We start from the raw sequence: 18466 nt of genomic DNA, 5'->3' as shown, positions 1-18466 counted from the left end.
TTACACTACGGAAGCGGACAATCCCAGTTGAGAAAAATACTGCTAGCAAAATCATATACATATTCATACCGTAGTATGTAATTCAATACAAATCTGGGCATTTTAAGTATCTCGTACTAACAATTGTTTTTATTTTTTTATCTTACATAACTATCATAAAAATAGCTTCTTTGGATCATGTATAATACATGTAGGAAATTATAGTAATATCCTACTTATTTATCCCATGTGGTGATTTACAGAAAAGACATGATAAAAAAAAATGTGAACATAATCCAACTTGAAAATAACAAATATGAATTCATTGCATCGCAGCAAAAACTAACTGTCTGCCCCAAGATTCGAAGTCAGATACTCTCATTGTTTGTCAAGGAACTTTATCCATCTAAGCAAAGCAGACACTAACCTCCAATATGAAATTAATGATTACATGTAGTAAAATTGACTGCTAACACCATGTATCATTGAATATATGAAACCTATCTTTTTTGCTATAGGGACCATTGAAAGTGAAAATGATTTCACAAATTGGAATAGGAACATATTTTATTTATACATATTTTCCCGTCAATTAGTAAATTGAAAATTTTGAAATAAATGGGCAATAGTATTCTGTTTATTTATATGGTATTGTTAAAATGGTACTAAAAGATTTCAAATCATTATGTAGATGTTGATAACATGTTAATTTGTAATCGAATACTCCGTACTCTCAAGTAAATATTCCTTCCCAAGTCCTACATAAGAGATAATGACTCAATGTACCAATATGTAGGTACCCCTGAACATAAATCAACTATTTTAAAAGTTTGTATACTTAAATACCTAAAATATCTCAGTAAACCATTAAAAGAATAACATTTCTGTATTACGAAACATGTTTTGACTCAAGTTTTCTTGCATTTTAATCACGATCCGGCTTCAAATATCAACTTTGCCATTTGACTTCTTTCTCCGACTGTTACGGAAACAAAATTATCCTTAGCCAAAGTATTAATACACTTGTCTGTCAGTACGACGTTGCCAAATTGCACCCCGCCAATGTCTGGTTTACCATCTGGATAAGTCGTGTTTTTTAAGGAGTTATCAGGAGGGCAGTATAGTGTTTCGTCATATTTAAATACCAGCCCGGGTTCCACGGCTCTGAAAGTATGCACTTCGAGGGAATACTTTACAAACAACTCAAATAATGACGTGATGTCGTCTTCGGATTTCGCTAGAAGAGTTTCTATGTCCTTGTCAGAGCGGACTATCGGGTAACGATCTTGGACAGCGATACGAACTGTAAGAAAAAAGAGATTTTGATTAGTCTACCTCTTCATCTTCTTCTGGCCCTGCTTCACAATAGTGCAAAGAGCGCCGCATTAAATGAGTAGTCCACTTGCAAACCACGGTACATTAGTAAAATTAAGTTTTTTAGCCAATGGTGGCAATCGGTAGAAGATTATATTATCTTCTACTTGAGCTTTTTTGAGAGATTTTTAAAAGTGAACTGTCGATCGGCATAGCGAGTTTTGCTAGAGCATGGGTTGGCAACCTTTTGTTGTAAAAGGGCCAAATATTTTTCATGGGGATAGTGCGGGCCGCACTTGCAGTAGGTATACATACAATATTTATGTACAAATATTTTAGTTTTAAAAATAAAACGCTAAGTGTATATTTGAACGACATTTATTGTATTTAATAAAATCAATGAGATTCCCTTCGCTCCCTTTCTCACTTCCTTTCACTCGATTGTGTATAATATCGTCCGTCATGTGCGTTGCGGCGAGAATCTCGCGGGCCGCACCAAGATGTCTCGCGGGCCGCATGCGGCCCGCGGGCCGCAGGTTGCCGACCCATGTGCTAGAGTATTGATTTTTCTATTCCATTTTTTTCCTAACTTAACAAGTTTTGGCAGATTATGTTTAATATGGATGTTCTTCTTTTTCTTCTTTTTGTAGATCCTAGGGATCTGTTTGTGAAATATGGATGTTAATATTTATAATTTTCTACTGCTTGAAGCCATTGGCTAAAAAAATTTTTTTTTTAACATAACGTGGTTTGCAAGTGGACTACTCAAATGGTATAATTCAAATACTTAAAATGAATTATCGCAAATCAAATGCCAAGAAAATGAGTGGAGGAATGTTGTTACCGTTTATATAATCCCGGCTGTAGAAAGCTATCACGGAGTAGTCCCACGGAGCGAACCTCCCAGCCAGCTTACTGGGCGGAGTTCCGCTAGCCAGGGCCGGATGGTAGCGCTGGAAGCCCATCACGCTGAACACCTGGTACCCTTGGATGCTGTTCATCCGTACCTGAAACATCAACATTTTATATAACAATCAATAGAGTACTACATATTTTGCGACATAAATTTTATTATGCGCAATACTTGTACTATCCCACTCATTATGTTTTATTTCATTTCACACTACTAGTTTCGAAAATTACAGATGTTTTCATCGACAGGTGATTACAAAAACTAATGAGCAAAAAATTATTCACGTATATGTAGAGGTGGGTGGCGTAATAACTAGAGGAGGGCGTTAAGGGGCGGGACTTTGTTTAATGGAAAGATAGACAATAATGGTGATGTATTTTTGAAAAGCATACTATTAATTTATGTCTTACCATAATTTATTTTTTATGTATTTCTAAATTTTCTTAATTGTTCATGACTTGACCTTTATAATAATACAAGTGTTTCATTTTTAAAATAATCACCATGTCATTCCACAAAGTAGATGCCAATTGAATTAATAATATTTAGAATTATGCGTCTTCACTGGGGTTACCCATACCAAGGGCCAAATGAGCTTTTCATCATCCTCCTAGTTGTAAAGAAAGTTTCATTCATACGACTTGTTTATTTTTTGTTAAAACCGTGAATATCTATTGTGGATTTCACTCAGGGCAAACATATGTTTGAGATATTCTTAGTAAAGAGATAATTTACTAAGAATCAAAAATCCGTGTTCGATTTCTGATTGCGTTAATTGAATTTTGAGTTCCACAATATAAACACAAAATCAAGAATTACATATTCACCCTGTTCAAAAAGTCCGGTTTGATCTCCATGTGCGGGCGCCCCATCAGTATCAGACTCTCCGGAGGGACTTTCCTCAGGGCCTGGTCGCATATGGCGATGCTCAGCAGCCCTCCTGGTCCTCGGAAACCCGGAGTGCCCGCGGCCGGCAGTCTTATGGACACCCACCCGATCTTCAGTCCCTCCAGCCTGAATTTCTGAGACAACTCCAGGCTCAATGTTTTCAGAGACCCAAATAGGTCTTCCGGACCCTTGCTCGGAGTATCCACGGAATATAGAAGAACCTAAAGAAAAAAAAAACAGTATAAATATAACCCAGAACAATCAGTTGTGAGAGAGGTAAGTGACCGAGCGAAGCCAACCGAGAACCTTGATTATCTAACAGTAGATGGAATATACTAATATAATAGAATATACATAGCTGACCACCCCGTATTTTCAGAATTGCAACTTGGCAACCATGGATAGGCAACCGTGGAAGGCCCAAAACCGCAAGGAGTTGTAAGCATTGAAGGAGACCTTCACCCAGCAGTGGGTGGATGTGGGTTGAAGCTATAACCATGGATATAGTAAGAATTGATAAGGATATAGTAAAAATCGATTGTAGCGCAGTATGATCCATAATCCTGAAATTATCCGGAACATTGGTCTGTGTGTTCCCGATAGTTACCTAAGACAGCGTCCACATAGATTGTTTCACATTCCTATACACAGGACTAACCTGCCGTGGTTATGCTTGTAGGAAGAGCTCCGCTATACTGAACAATATCTCATTGGGTGTTGATCTATTCCATGTGTCTGAAGGAGTTTTCTGAAGCGGGATTCTTCTACACCTTTAGCAATAGTTCTTGCATATATTTTATTTTAATGTATTTTTAATGCATACGATTTAAATTTTTTATAGTTTGTAATGTATATATTAATTGAAATAAATAAATTGAAAAATTGAAATTGAAGAATTGCCAACATTACAGAAAGGTCGCTCCAACTTGATCCACTATGATTAATCGTAAAGCTAATTCAGTGATAGTCCTGATGAAGAGATGGATAAGTCTCGAAACCGGTAGACAAAAATCTCAGTTAGTGGTTATATACTGACATTACTAACATTTTTGTAAGAGAAGGAAAAAAATAACTACAAGATCTGACTGGTGTGATTTTTTAATTCTTACCACTCTGTAGGCCAGACATTCTGGCCCGTATGATTCTAGTAGGCAGCTCCGTGAGCCACAACGTCTGGCCCGGCACAGGTATAAGTTTAATCATTGATATCTCTATCACCCAAGTATATTCTACCAAAAAATATTTGAGATAAATGCGGTTAATCATCGCAACATTTTGAATTAACCAACATTTCTTCAATAAAACTTTCCATTATTTAGATATAATCTAGGAAAAATAGATTATCATTTTGAGTGATAGAATATTTGTCATACGCTAATATTTTTTGGGACAGTCAGTCGTTATTCTTCATTTATGACGGTTCTCCAAGGATACTCCCACTTTTTGGGACCATATTTTTTCGTTTTGTGGATGTTTCAAAATGTTGTGATATTAGTGTTAGTAGTTAAAATAACAGAAATTGCATTTTACGTGTTTATAATAAATATTTAATAGTTAATCCGCCATGGAAAACTATGAAAGTTACACTTTCAAGTTCAGTTATAAAAACGAATGGTCATACGAATTGCCAGACAGAGTGTCCCAAAATTAGGGAGCCAAAAGATTTATTTTAATGGTACAAAAACGTCACATTTTTTTGATCAGAATAACTGATCAGTTGGAAAAGGTTAAAAATAGAGTGATTATGCTTACCAAAAGAAGATACACTTTGTCTTTTCTTTCCATGCACGTAGTTTCGTAGTGCTTGACAAACTCCAGGCCCGCGGTGACCTCGTGCTCCCAGACCGGCATGACCAGAACGATTCTGGAATTTTCCGTCACGTACGGAACTGGCAACACGGCCGCCTTGCCGAGCGGTTTGAACACTTCCATCCTCTTGAGGATCAGCGGTCCGCCCCCGCCGGACGGGTCGGCAGAGTCGCGGAAGTTTATGTCCAGGATGTAGCTCATGCCGCGGGAAGGGTCGAACCGCTTGTAGCCGTTGACCAGCGAATGGTATTTGAGGTTAGGATGCTCGTTTTGCACTTTCAAAGTGGCAGCGTTGATAATATACTGAAAAAACATTAAACTGAGTATTAACATATCGCTCACTCCTTGAACAAAACTCTCACTCTAGAACGTCAGAAATAAAAAAACTTGATTTTTCAGGAGAACGTTTTTTAAGTTTAAAAATATAACACAATGTATTAAAAATAAATATCAAGCCACTTATTGAACTTTTTACTGTGCAAAAGATCTTTTTAGGTAAAACATGAAGGTTTTTTCTCCATTTGCAAAATATTTAGTATGTTTAAAAAAATAATTAAACAATACCTTTTCTTCAAAATGCAAAAACAACATTTTCTGCCCTGTAGCGGGTAAATATTAAGTAAAAAATATGCCCCTTTTGCTGGGATATAGTACGTTTTCTGGGCATTCCGAAAACATGCACAACTGAAAATTGACGATTTTTTATTTATGACGTTCTTGAAAGATATGTTAGATAAATACAGCACAAATTTCATATAATATTTTATATACTGTAAATCTATCTAACTAACTACTAATCCCCTTCTGCCTACACAAAAAGTGAACAAGTATTTGGAGGCACATCAAAATGTTGTAGATTTACTTACGTCGATATCTCTCTTATCAGCGTGTGAGTGCGGCTGTATGTTGGAGAAGTCGCTGGGCATCAGCGAGGAGTTGGCCGTGAAGGCCGTGTACACGGGCTGGTGGAAGCGGTCGGGAGGCGGCGGCGCGGGCAGTGTGGGGTCCTCCCGAGCCCCCGCGGGCCAGGGGGCCCCAGGCCGGCTCAGCGCCTGCGCCAGGGTCGACATCTCCTCCTGGGTCCACTCCAGGTGGAGCTGGAAGGAGATGGAAATAAAAAAATTAATAAATAGTGAAAAATCAATGAATAGAATAAATAGGGTACTAGAAATCCCTTTTCGTAAATCCAGACTAGCAAGAGACACTAATTTTTCATAGCTCCAAAACTATTGAATTCATTCCATAAAGACTATGATTATTTTTAAAATACTAAGACTATATGAACACTAATTTTTTTAATTAGTTTCAATTTTGATTTTGAGTAAGATTTCGCTGAAATTATTTATTAAAAAAAAAACAAAAACAAAAAAAATCTGAATAGCTTCTTCTTTTAATGATAGTATGTGCTTATTGTTTTAATTTTTTAATTTTAATTTTTTGGTTTTTCTGTTTTCTATGAAAAACATTTATTTGTATTTTATATTAGCACTCGTAATCCATTTATATTTTTGATATCTGTCGTATTATTTCAGTACCCTTTATTATAACCTAAAATAAAGTGTATACCCACACACAGGCCTTGCCTTCGTGGGATCTATGTTTTATTTATTATTATTATTATTTTATTTGGGTTAACAACAGCAACATATGTATAAAAAAACATTAAAAGATATATATTAAACAAGCCAATTATAGTTAACCACAGAAACATAAAGATTAGTACAAAATATTTCGTGTAGATAGATCTAGCAAATAAACACGTATTTATGAGAGAAAATGTGTGTTAGAGAATATATTCATGTAAAAGAATATTTTTGTACTTGTAATTATAATTATATTCTCTTCTCCCTCTTATTCCTCATTGCTGAGGGTTGTGACCCTTGCAGAATCAATGAAACTTCTCCAGTTATCCCTTGACTGCGCTGCACGTAGCGCCCAACCACTGATATGCAAAATTATATTATGATATGCAAAAAAAAACAAATGACAATATGGAGAATCGAAGATGGACTGATAATAAACTTACCCTTGCGAAATACATCTGCAGAGTGTAGAAGTCAGAATATTTAGTAAGCGGGTAGACAGATATAGCGTTATCAAACTCGTCATTCTCAATCACAGTTTTGAGATCTCGATTTAGTTCCCAGTCATTGGGTAACTTGAAACCTTTTAGGGATTGTTCCTGTAAATAATTGAAAACATTAACAACAAACATAACTAACAAGTGTAGGTCCCTCTCCAACCACAAGAGCTCGGTCTGTTTATTGGAGAGAACTGCGTTTTTAATTTTAAGATTGTAAGTAGAAATGTTTAGAAAATGAATTAAAAATTATTTAAAAAATCTTTTGTAACCATATTAAATAAATAAAAAAAATTAAACACTGAGTAAAATAAATATAAGTATGCAATCCCGAGTGCCCTAAATATTGCTGATTCTTTTCTTTTCCTACCTACTATTACCCCTCTATTTTTTTTACCTAAAAGTAATAATGACCTTCACCCTTAGCATAAAGTAATAATGAGGAACTTCTCAGCATTGAAGAGGGCAACAGGTTGTTGCCAAAACTAGTTGGTTGTTAGTAAAAATGTGAGTGGATAAAAAAACAAAGTCTTTTGTTTCTCAAAATAATATATCAATATGATCCACAAAGTTAATGCTTCCAATATTCAAAACATTCTCAGCATTTGCTCATTGCTGGGAGAATACCACGTAAAACTCCTCAGGAGAAGTCGGACTGTTGACTATCGTCGACAGTCCTTCCATTCCACTAGATGAGGGTTTGGCATTTTGTGTCTTAGCTTAGTTTATGGTAGCTATGTCCTTCACTATTTTTACCATTTATAATACCAACTCTCGTGAGAGTTCCTTTATGAACTAGCAAGGATCCGGTGTCGGATAGGTCCTCACCCAGGCCCCTGCAACGCGCCTCCAGCTGTTATCTTTGAATAACCGGTGCGGTGTTTGCTCACCTGGATAGTCTGCGAACATCGGAGTCCCGTGCTGTGCAGGACGCAGCGCCCGATGTTCTCCGAGAACTCGGGCGAGTAGGAGTTCCTCACGCACCAGTCCAGGTTCTCCTTCACCTTCCTGATCACCGAGTTGCTCAATAGCATACCTGCCTCTGGAAACATACACCAAACTATAACATCAGGTACACTAATAACAATACCTATCTATTATAGGATAATAGATATTCGACACATCTGGTTAGTTAAGATACTTGGTATTTCAGTTTCAGCATTTAATAAAACATTGATAAAGCATCTTTAGAGCAGTACATATTATTAACAAACAGTTTGTTTGTTGAATGTTTTTCTCAGATACTTTGTGGCACATTTTATAAACTTTATAAAATTAAACAACTTTATTTTAACCACTTTTTTATTATTAGTACACTTTGACCTACTGGTTTCGACAAGAACCTTGTCATCATCAGGGTTTATTAAATTCTAAAACATTGAAAACATTAAAATGCTCATAATTAATTACATTCCCTTACCAAAAACTTCCACACTCCGTAAAAAATCCTAATTGTTATTTTTATTATGCATTGCATAGCAACCCCAAATAACAACTGATGGAATAGTTTGTTACTTATATATTACTATAAATTTGACAAACCAAATCCTAATGTTTCATTTTCATTTTTCATTCAAACCCTCATCTGCACCCGAAGGTGCATAGGGCACTGCATCATATAAACGCAGTGTTATCTTGATTGTAAACACATGAAGGAAAGGTGATCAGCCCTCCGCTTCAGGTAGCAGCCCAGGGCAATATTCAATAAATATCAGAGTGCAAAAATTACATATTTATTTAACCCACCCCGTGGGAATCGAACCCGGGACCTCCAGTACGGTAGCCCAGCATGTTGACCATTACACTACGGAAGTGGGCTACGGTGAATAATCATTAACCCTTTCCGGTCCCTCAAAATTAAAAAAAAAAATCTAGTTAGACAGTTACATTCCAATTGGAAAAAATCTCATTGATTCGGCAGTCACTTTGTGGTAAAATCTATCCATTTTTAATTAACCCCCTCTTCAACCTTCAACGTCCCAAGGACCCAACTCTAAAATTTGGAATTAGCTTCACGTACGGTGTTTGAAAATGATGCGGAATGCATCGAAACACGTGTCACAGTAGATTTTAAGAAATAGTGGTATTTACTAAGTAAATCATTAATTAAAAATGGAAAAAATCTTTTGTCCTCTGCTCCACACACTATTGTGTAGATACGAGTGACAAAAAATTAAGCTTGGAATTTAAATAAATAATACTAATGATGAAAAAAATATCGAATAACATCCGACATGGGACCTAAGAGCAAAAAATCGATGTCGAATGAGATTCGACATTGGACCAGTAGGTGTTAAATGACCAATGACAAAATTAACAACGAAAGACATCCAGACTTACCTAGACTGCAATAGTGACTATCCTTCTCCGGGGTACTTCCGAGGTATACATCTTCACTAACGCTTATTCCGTTAACCACTTCCAGTAGTTTTCTACCATTCACAAATCCAGAATCTGATATCAGATAAAAGTAGTCGAATTCTTCTAAATAATTATCAGAAATGTACTTCAACACGTGGAACGGTTTTAAAATTTCCCTCGTATCAGTAAACCCCACAATATTAGTCAAATTCAAGTTGTTTTTGACAACATTAGCGGTGATAAAGAATTTTATTTTATTCGCTAAATGGGCGAGGGTTTTATTGATAGCCGTAGCTTGAAAATTAATATTCGCTTCGGAAGTTAACACCCCGATGAATAATTTTTCCCTTATCCCCAGTTCTGTGCTGTAGTACCGCGGCCTCTGTAGAATTTGAGCTTCCTTCTTAGGGCGCATAGGCTTGTTTTGTAAATTCAACCTCGGCTCGTATTCATCGGTTGTGGGAGACGGCGAAATTACTTCCTCTCGGGTGTTAGTATAAACATCACTACCGTTGCACAGTAATTCGTCGTCCAAGGATGCAAAATTTAAAGTCACAATCAACCCGACACATAACCCAATTAGGAAGTAAGAATTGTTTTTAATTTGAGAATAAAAATAACGCATCAATAACATCGCGAAATAATAATACTACAGTAAAAATAGACGAAAATTAATATTTTTAACTAGTCGAACTTAAAAATACATCTTTATAAACAACACCGCCTGACAGACGATATGACAACTGAAAGCCATAGAAAATCGCAGGATATGTCGCGAAGGTCACTTAAGTTTTGTCTTTGCTATGGAACAGCACAAAAAACGTACAGTACCTACTTACAGGGTCATGGTCGAATAATTTCAAAACCAACCTCTGTTCAAGATGTTGATTTCTAATTATACCATAAATTGAAAGCATTTATTGCTAATGTTTCAGCCACCCTTTTAGAGGCCATTTTCAGGGCGTTTTGTAATGGGTGCAGTGAATAACTGGTGTCAGGAAATTATCAGTCCAAGTGCCAAACAGTGACAACCCACTGGGATGCCAGATAGTAAATTGATATCCGGGTGAAATTGAACAGGTCAATAAAAGATGAGATTCATATTGTAAATATTTTAATTTTTCACTTATCATTATAAATAGTTAACGGTAGGGTACAAACTTAATAGTTAAAATTAACCCCGGATTACAAGTAACAGACGATGCAAGCTTCAGAAAAGAGTTTTACGGTGTAAACATTAAAACAAGGAGATAGAAAATTTGCAAACATTGCCAATATTGACTATCAGATTCTTCAGCATACAATCAATGGGGTGTGTGTACAATAAAACAAATAATGCAATCTAAATTTCATTTTAATTGAAAAATTGGGACAACTTATCTAATTAGGTTAAAAAATAACAATAATGATGAAGAATACTTAAAATAAAATTCAACCATTCTAGTGAAAAATAATAAATGTAAATTTCGATTATTTTTTTTATGTTTCAACATCTGAAAGGTTTAAATAGTATTTAGTGATATTCTGATATCAAAATTATAATTATTAAAACAAACAACATAGCAAATTAATTCAGTTTCCATAAATAACTAAACAGCAAGCAATAAATATGCTGATCAATGTATAAGTGAGTATAAAAATATTTTTGGAAAGACAATACCCTATTTCTTGCAAAAGAAATCCCTTCTCCCACTTAAATTTAAAAATAAAAAAGTAAAAGAAAACTTATTTAGTATGTAACATTTTCACAAGAATGGCAACAATTCAAGAATTCATAAAAACATATTTAAAATAAGCGCAATCGTTTCATTTTTTTAATAAAGAAAAATAACAAGAAAAAATATATCAAGGTTTATTTATTTAATTCACAATATTTTTTTAAAAATTATGTAAAAATAAAAGCTACACAATTAAAAAAAAAAGAGGGATCTGGCACACAAATAATCAAAAATAAAATGCATACCTCTTATGTATTATGATAAAATAAAATAAATTGAGCGGCAAAGAAAATAAATTAGTAAATTTTGTTTATTTTTATGATGTAAAAATGCATTGATACCATATATAAACCGATAGTTTTAGGCAAACTTTGGTATTGAGTAAATTATAATAGGTACTGTAAAGAAATTTATGTTTTTATTACAACAGCAACATTACCCGTAATATTCTTTAATTTGAATGTAACCATTTTGATAAATTTCCATGTTTATTTATCAATAAAAAATTAAAAGGAAGGGTTAGTATAGACACTTAATTTCAAACATAGACGAATAAGTTTTCGGGAAGTTATTTGGAGGTCAAGGGATTTACAGGGCTTATGATCTGTCAGAGGCTTGTTTCAGTGATTAATGTATAACCTGTGGGACATTTACCATCCTACCCATGATGTATACAACTCATATCTCACATGCTTTAGAGTGACCACTTAAACCAGTCGATGACTGGTTGTAAACCTTGTAAACTCCCGGACTTCTATATTTCTATCCCAAAAACCCCTTTGCTTCTGTTGAGTTATCTATAATATCTTGATTTATATATATAGCAATTTCTCAAGAGTTAAATTTAGTATGTATTTGTGTTCAAAGATTTGGACATACTAGAAATACTGTCAGGAAGAGTTCCTTTAGTTAAAATAATCCAATAAATTTTATCTACATATTCTACTGCCCGAAGGCAATGTTATAACATTAATGGAAAAATTATATGGAATATTAATATGCATTACTTTTACACACATCTAAACATACTTATTATTCTTTTCATATTATTCTTTCAATTTATATAATATAATATATAGAAAATATAATACAAAATACATTTCACAACAGTGCTCCTTATTTTTTACATTCTTATTTTTTTATTCAATTCACCAATCACCTTATATTGATATATAAGTGATACTTAAATTAGGATTGCCTTAGGATGCATGCAGCTCATACAGTAGATATTGCAAATACATGCAGATATTGGAAAATATTACACCACATATGCATAAGGGCCCTTAACACAATATTCAGTGTTGTATATACTATTATACAAATATTTTTGAAAACCAAATAATCGACATAAATCAATCACTGCATAAACAGCAATGCTCATCCGAATATGTTTAATTTAGAATAATTTATCATCAAAGCAAAGTTGGTACAAAAGGAGTACGGATGACAATGTGACATTCATGCTTATAATTCAAGAACTCTGTTAAATTTATTTGAAAATAGGACTTGGAGAAAGCTGTGAATTAATAAAATACGCCTTTGTTTTGGCAACACCAATTGTTTAAAAAAAACTACTAAAATTCAAAGCTTTGTCCCCGAAATAAAATAAAAAGTTTAAAAAAAAAACTCTCTCCCCAAATACAGTTTAGTTTGTAAGAACTCTCTTGCCGACATTTGAAAAGAATTTCAATTATAAATCACATATATTAGTGATGAAACAATAACAATAAATAAATTTCAAATTACTGGCCACCAATAATGAAGCAAGTTTTTAGTTGACTTTTTTCCATTTTTTTACCATAATATCCAGTAAAAAAAAACTGATAATTTTTAGTCATTTTTATTAATAGACATTTTAAGGTATGACCTTTTTACTACAAATTTTTTTACCCCGAGTAAGACCCTGCAAGGATGACCAAAACATTATTATAGCAATCTGAGCCCACCATCCACCCGCAGCAGTTATAGAGTCCTGAGGGACTCTCTGTCAGCTGCACATAGAGGAAAATCTTCAAAATATTTCTGAAGAAATAAATATTGCTCTATTCAAAACATTAGTAGGAAAGCCAGGTTTTTTTTCTCACAGTTTGACTTTAAAAGTGTTTCACAGCCGCAAACAGCAATTTACGGCTATATTATATCGCTGGATGAAATATAGAAAGTTTGTAATTTTATTAAACTCCTTTTATCATTTATTAGCACCCAAAGGTGTGTATTGCACAAATTGAATTTGTGCAGTGGTATCTTAATTGTTAATTATATAATGTGAAGATGATCAGCCCGAGAGACAGAAAATTACAATGTAATTGTTAATGATATCAAGATGTATAATCTAAATCTGTAATGCAGTGATTGATTTACATTGAGGATGCTGCATGTAAAACTAGATTAATCTATAATTATTATTCTAGCAATCTACCATACTGATGTGATGCATTTAGTATTCCTTTAACAGTTTATATCAATAAACTTCATTCAGTCAACAACATATTTATAAATGTAAGGAATGATTGAGATAAATAAAAAATCTTCTGGAATATTTTTTGATACTAATAAAGGAGACTAATTTATTCATACATATTTTGATGTTATTTATTCTGATAATCTATTACTTGATTCAATTTATGTGAAAAAAACTACAGAAAACATTTCGAATACTTTATTTAGTGATTAGGATAAAAGTCCTGAAATCAATATCATATCATAATCATACAATGAATTTTTGAAGATCTTTAACATGTATAAACCCCTCCTATGCCTAAAATCGCATCAATTTAAAGTTTTACATTTATTTAGTGTGTACTGCTTTTATATTTAACTCCACTAACCAAAAAATGTATTAAATAAAAATCGAATACAAAACTCAAGCAACATAGTAAAAAAAATGTACCAGACAAACTATGTTTAAATCCATCCCGATTAGATTGTGTTTTTTTGGCATGCGATAATATATGCAGGAGAGGTTTATATATTATACGTAATAGTAAAAATAAAGTTTTGAAATGCCTGTCGTATTTTATTTAGAATATTTTTGACCCAACTGACTCTCAAGATTTCATTGTAAGTTTTAAAAATATCTGGCAGTGTATTTTGTATATATTTTTCAAAAAGATGTCATCAACATGGCAATATCAGTACCAGGACCATAGAAAAGAAGCAATATGTAATACTTTTGCTTGTAGTAAAGGGTTTTATAAAAACGAAGTATGTATGTACCATGTAAACCGCAATATACAGCAATGTTTGCGATATATACCTAGATTGAGGTCTAAAAATCTACTTTTCTTACTCGTTCCAATTTCAAAAGTTAAAATGGCGACTCAGAAAGAGCTAAAGAAATTATCCTTTGAAAAATTGGAGAGTTTGCGTGAATCTAGATATGTATAAGGAATTAAACTACCCATTTTTAATTAAAGTTTTACTAAGTAAATACCGCTATGTCTTAAAATCTGCTGTGACACGTGTTTCGATGCATTCTGCATCATTTTCAAACACCATATACGGTGTTTGAAAATGATGCAGAGTGCATTGAAACACGTGTCACAGTGGATTTTAAGAAATAGCGGTATTTACTAAGTAAAACTTTAATTAAAAATGGATAGATTTTACCACAAAGTGACTGCCGAATCAATGAATGAAATAATTCAACTACCCATAGAAACGCATCATGTAAGCATGATATAAAAAAGGTACCATAGAAATATACTAATCTGGCGCGTACACTTTACTCATTAAAAAAAGTCTCTCCTTTCAGGCAGTTTAAATCATATCATAATGACAAAAATGAAAAAATCTCAACTCATATTTGTTGAGCATATTTGAATACAAAAATTATAAAAAAACAGAGGTGAGGAGGTTAAAGACTCATAATGAATTAAAACTATTTTCCATTTTGTTTCAAATTTGTTTGACAAGTCGAGCTAAATTCGAAGCCATGTTGTATTTAGGGTAATACAATATAAAAATCTGTTATTGGATGGAATGATTGGCTGTTATTTTTTTATAATATTCAAAGCCATTTTAATTCTGCTTATTAAATTTTAGTTGTTGTTTTCAATTTATGTACAAAACCTACTTAGGAAATAGTTTATTTATTTATATTTAATTTAAATCTTACCAGGGAGCTCAAAAAGTTTATAAAACTGATATGTTTGTATAAAATAGTGATTACAGAATATAAGCTCAAGTACTTGGGAGTCAGTTGGAGTCAGTGAGGTTTTAAAAAAATACTACATAATATTTTTCATTAAAAAAGAAGGCAATTTGTGATGTTTATAATTTAGAAATTTATTTTAGAAAAAGAAAGAAACAATTTATAGAAATATATTTATTTATATAATCACAACAGAAACGTTGGAGCATTCAATAAAGAACAGAAAAAATAGTAAAACAAAAATTTCACAATGGTAATTTTTTTTATCAATTTAGAAGACATAGAAATAGTTATGTATGGAAAACATTTCATTGTATGGTAAATAGGTTTATCAAAATCACGTTCAGTTCAATTGTGAATATCCATACGCACATTTCTTAACTCTATCAATAAAGTATGTATGTAAGACTATATTAGGATTATTTATAATTAGTATCCAGCTTGATGGTGCCAATGTTGGAGCCAGAGAGTGATTTGATCACCTCGAAATTTAGAAAAAAACTTATAGAAAACTGATCCCATCGCAACCAAATTGAAAACTTAAATTAATAATATTAAAAAATATAATTAATTAGCAAAATTTGCTTTAGTTATAGTAACCGAGTCAAAATAAAAGTTTCCATTCATACAGCGCTAAGCAATGATTATGTTGTCATATGAGGCTTACAAAACCGATAAATTGTATATGAAAATAAAATTTCAATGTATTGTCTATAAAATCACTGAAAATGCTAAACTTTTCATAAAAGGTAGCATAAAATATATATTTTTTTAATGTACAAACGTAAATTTTTATGACGCTTTAATCCAAATACTGCAGTCAGTTGCTACAATGTAGTTTGCAAATATGTAGATATTATGCCAAAATATGCTAACTGTGTAATATAAAAACCAAGATATCATCCGTTAAAAAAAACTAAGATTATACCAATCTCAAAAACCAAGATTCACCCATCACAAAAACTAAGATTTTACCCATCTAAAAAACCACGATTTCACCCATCATGATAATCAAGATTTCTCCCAAACCAAGATTTCTCCCAAACCAAGATCTCACCCGTCACAAAAACATTACCACAAACATTACCTCCATAAGAAAGAATTTCACAAAAATTAAAATGAGAAAGTAAGGATATTGATTTAAACATGCATAAAATCGTTTTTCAAATACAAAAAAATATTATAAAACCATTTCAAATATATCTGTAAATGCATAAGAGACATTTTGCAACAGAGGTTTACAAAATAATTCATTATTAAGCCTGCTGAGTTCATAAATAAAATGAGTGTGATGTATTTACTACAAGTGATTCTTGCCCAGCGACCATCATCATACGCCTGCTAAAACTACATCAAATCCATTGTACAATCACATATCTGCGACCCGTGGCCGTTGGGAGAGAAGAGACCGTGTCGTCACATGTATTGTAATGCATAACTATAGTGCAAAGTGAGCGCCCATTAGAAAATCGACCCCTTACCGCCAGAACATAGGGAGCGCCAATTTGAGATGAATCATTTTGAAACAAGTCAATAGTAGCTGTGTAAAAGTGAATTTAGTATTTTATTTTTGTGAGCTTTGTATTGTAAACAATGACAAAGCAATATTAATTGAATTTTTAAGATTTTTACGGCTGTACATATTCTTATTACTTTTTTCCAAATTATCATACTGTTACCCAATTACTGATTTTTCGGCGGCGGCTATATTGTCAAATTATAAATTTTTGAAACACATTGTTCTAAAGATAACACTCCTCAGATTCATCAGCATTTTGTCATTAAAATATTATTTTAAAATATATAAAATATGTAGAAGATGGATTTCAATATACAATTTGAGATTACAAAAACTCATCTTCCGAAAGAATTCATCCTTGTAATGTTCTACTGGGAAGGGGGTTATATGGTGATGATATATATATGTATATAGTGAGGAATTTGCTTACCGAGAAATTCACTCTACGACCAGTTAAAAATTTGATCGGCTAGCATCCGTACAGCCAAACATAATTTCACCATTCAATCGTGATAATTTGCATTAATATTAAACTTAATTAGAAGAAATGGATTCAATAACACAACTCTTATTCGCAAATGACAGCCAGATCACTCCCGTTTCTGTCGGCGGAATCGCTCTTGAGGGACATGTCTCCGTTGACCTTGATCTCCTCCTCGTATATCTTGACCTCCTCGCCGCTGTTGAGGACCTCGTCCATGATCCTCTTGGCCCCATCGGCGTTGGTCCTGTTTCTCCGCTCCGCATCGCCGTTGCGGTCCACGTTCTTGTCCAGGGGGCTGCGCTCCTCGTGGGAGCCGTTCTGCTGGCTAATGGTCACCTGCGCCATGGCGCTTGCAACGGAGTTGTCAGCCTTGGTTTCCATGCAGAGCTGCGCCGGGAACGGCGTGGTGAAGGAAGTCCACTCTTCCATACCGTCGGCGAGGTATTCGATCGAAGACAGGAACACTTTGCCTGAAATAAAGGATCGAAAACTCAATATGGTTGAATCAAATATGGATTTTGATTTTAACCGCCCTACACATATGAGCGTATGTGATATGTTAAGTGATAGTGTTTTTTTCTGCGCCATTCTGCAGTAATTCATATAACATACACGCATGAGAAAAAATATTTGTGCCAAAAATATTTAATGCTTACCGGATACACATCCGGAAGAGAGAGGGAATGCGATAATGAGAAAGTACATAAGTACTAAATGCACCTATTTTGGTAAATTTTGTCAGGTATGAACCTGAATACAACAAATATTGTTTTCATAATTCTGCAGAAAAAAAGTGATTTTATTTTATTTATTGATTTGGCGTTTAATTTAAAGACCTCTATTTTAATTTATGTATCAAATGTTAAATCAAACACTGATTTTTTGAGTTTATTTAGTTATATTTTTAGTCTAATAGTTTATTTTTTGTTAAAAAACACGTTTGTACATTAAAAATCAATGACAATTGTTTCGCCTAGTAGTGGTACATATATGGCATTCAAACGAATGTCACGAATATCATGACATTGCCTGTTGCCCTCTTCAGGGTTTGTTTTATAACCCTGAAGAGTGCAACAGGTTGTTTCCGAAACTTGGTTGGTTTTGATAATAAAAGTGAGTAAATCAAAAAACAAAGTTATTTTATTTCTCCAAATACTATATTACAATGATCAACAAAGTTATTGCTTAAAATATAAAAAATATGATTTTATTTTACCTGTTTCTCCGGAAATAACCCGAGAGTAGGGT

The 18466-nt window shown here is 33.4% G+C and overlaps 2 protein-coding genes across 4 annotated transcripts in view; both read right to left on the bottom strand.

Moving 5' to 3' along the window:
* Nucleotides 1–126: 126 nt before the first annotated feature.
* LOC148306655 (chondroitin-polymerizing factor, non-catalytic subunit-like) lies at nt 127–10106 on the bottom strand. The gene is made up of 8 exons (XM_088264585.1): nt 9324–10106; nt 7874–8025; nt 6930–7085; nt 5770–6000; nt 4847–5206; nt 3034–3315; nt 2138–2300; nt 127–1282 (listed from the first exon to the last, which is right to left on the bottom strand). The coding sequence occupies exons 1-8, from the start codon at nt 9976–9978 to the stop codon at nt 909–911; spliced, it is 2373 nt and encodes a 790-aa protein (XP_088120711.1). The 5' UTR covers nt 9979–10106; the 3' UTR covers nt 127–908.
* A 6762-nt stretch (nt 10107–16868) lies between these two features.
* LOC148306654 (influenza virus NS1A-binding protein homolog) overlaps nt 16869–18466 on the bottom strand; it is a 90401-nt gene continuing 88803 nt past the window's right edge. For 2 of the 3 annotated variants that reach the window (XM_088264605.1, XM_088264604.1), the window contains one exon: nt 17154–17688. In XM_088264605.1, coding sequence (XP_088120731.1) covers nt 17303–17688 — 386 coding nt within the window. In that variant the 3' untranslated portion in view covers nt 17154–17302. Of the gene's footprint in view, nt 17689–18466 lie in introns of all 3 variants that reach the window. The other variant, XM_088264603.1, reaches the window with a different exon arrangement.

This window comes from Brachycentrus maculatus, unplaced genomic scaffold, assembly GCF_059751285.1.
Source record: "Brachycentrus maculatus isolate JH-2025_06_01 unplaced genomic scaffold, ASM5975128v1 h1tg000234l, whole genome shotgun sequence".
NCBI lineage: Eukaryota > Metazoa > Arthropoda > Insecta > Trichoptera > Brachycentridae > Brachycentrus > Brachycentrus maculatus.
This window is presented reverse-complemented; position numbering and strand designations above follow the sequence as displayed.

Coding starts and splice junctions, on each gene's coding strand:
- LOC148306655 (XM_088264585.1), bottom strand. CDS start 9,978: ATGTTATTGATGCGTTATTTTTATTCTCAAATTAAAAACAATTCTTAC. Junction 5,207..5,769: donor CTGATAAGAGAGATATCGAC/GTAAGTAAATCT, acceptor ATGTTTTTTCAG/TATATTATCAACGCTGCCAC. Junction 2,301..3,033: donor AACCGGACTTTTTGAACAGG/GTGAATATGTAA, acceptor TTGATGTTTCAG/GTACGGATGAACAGCATCCA.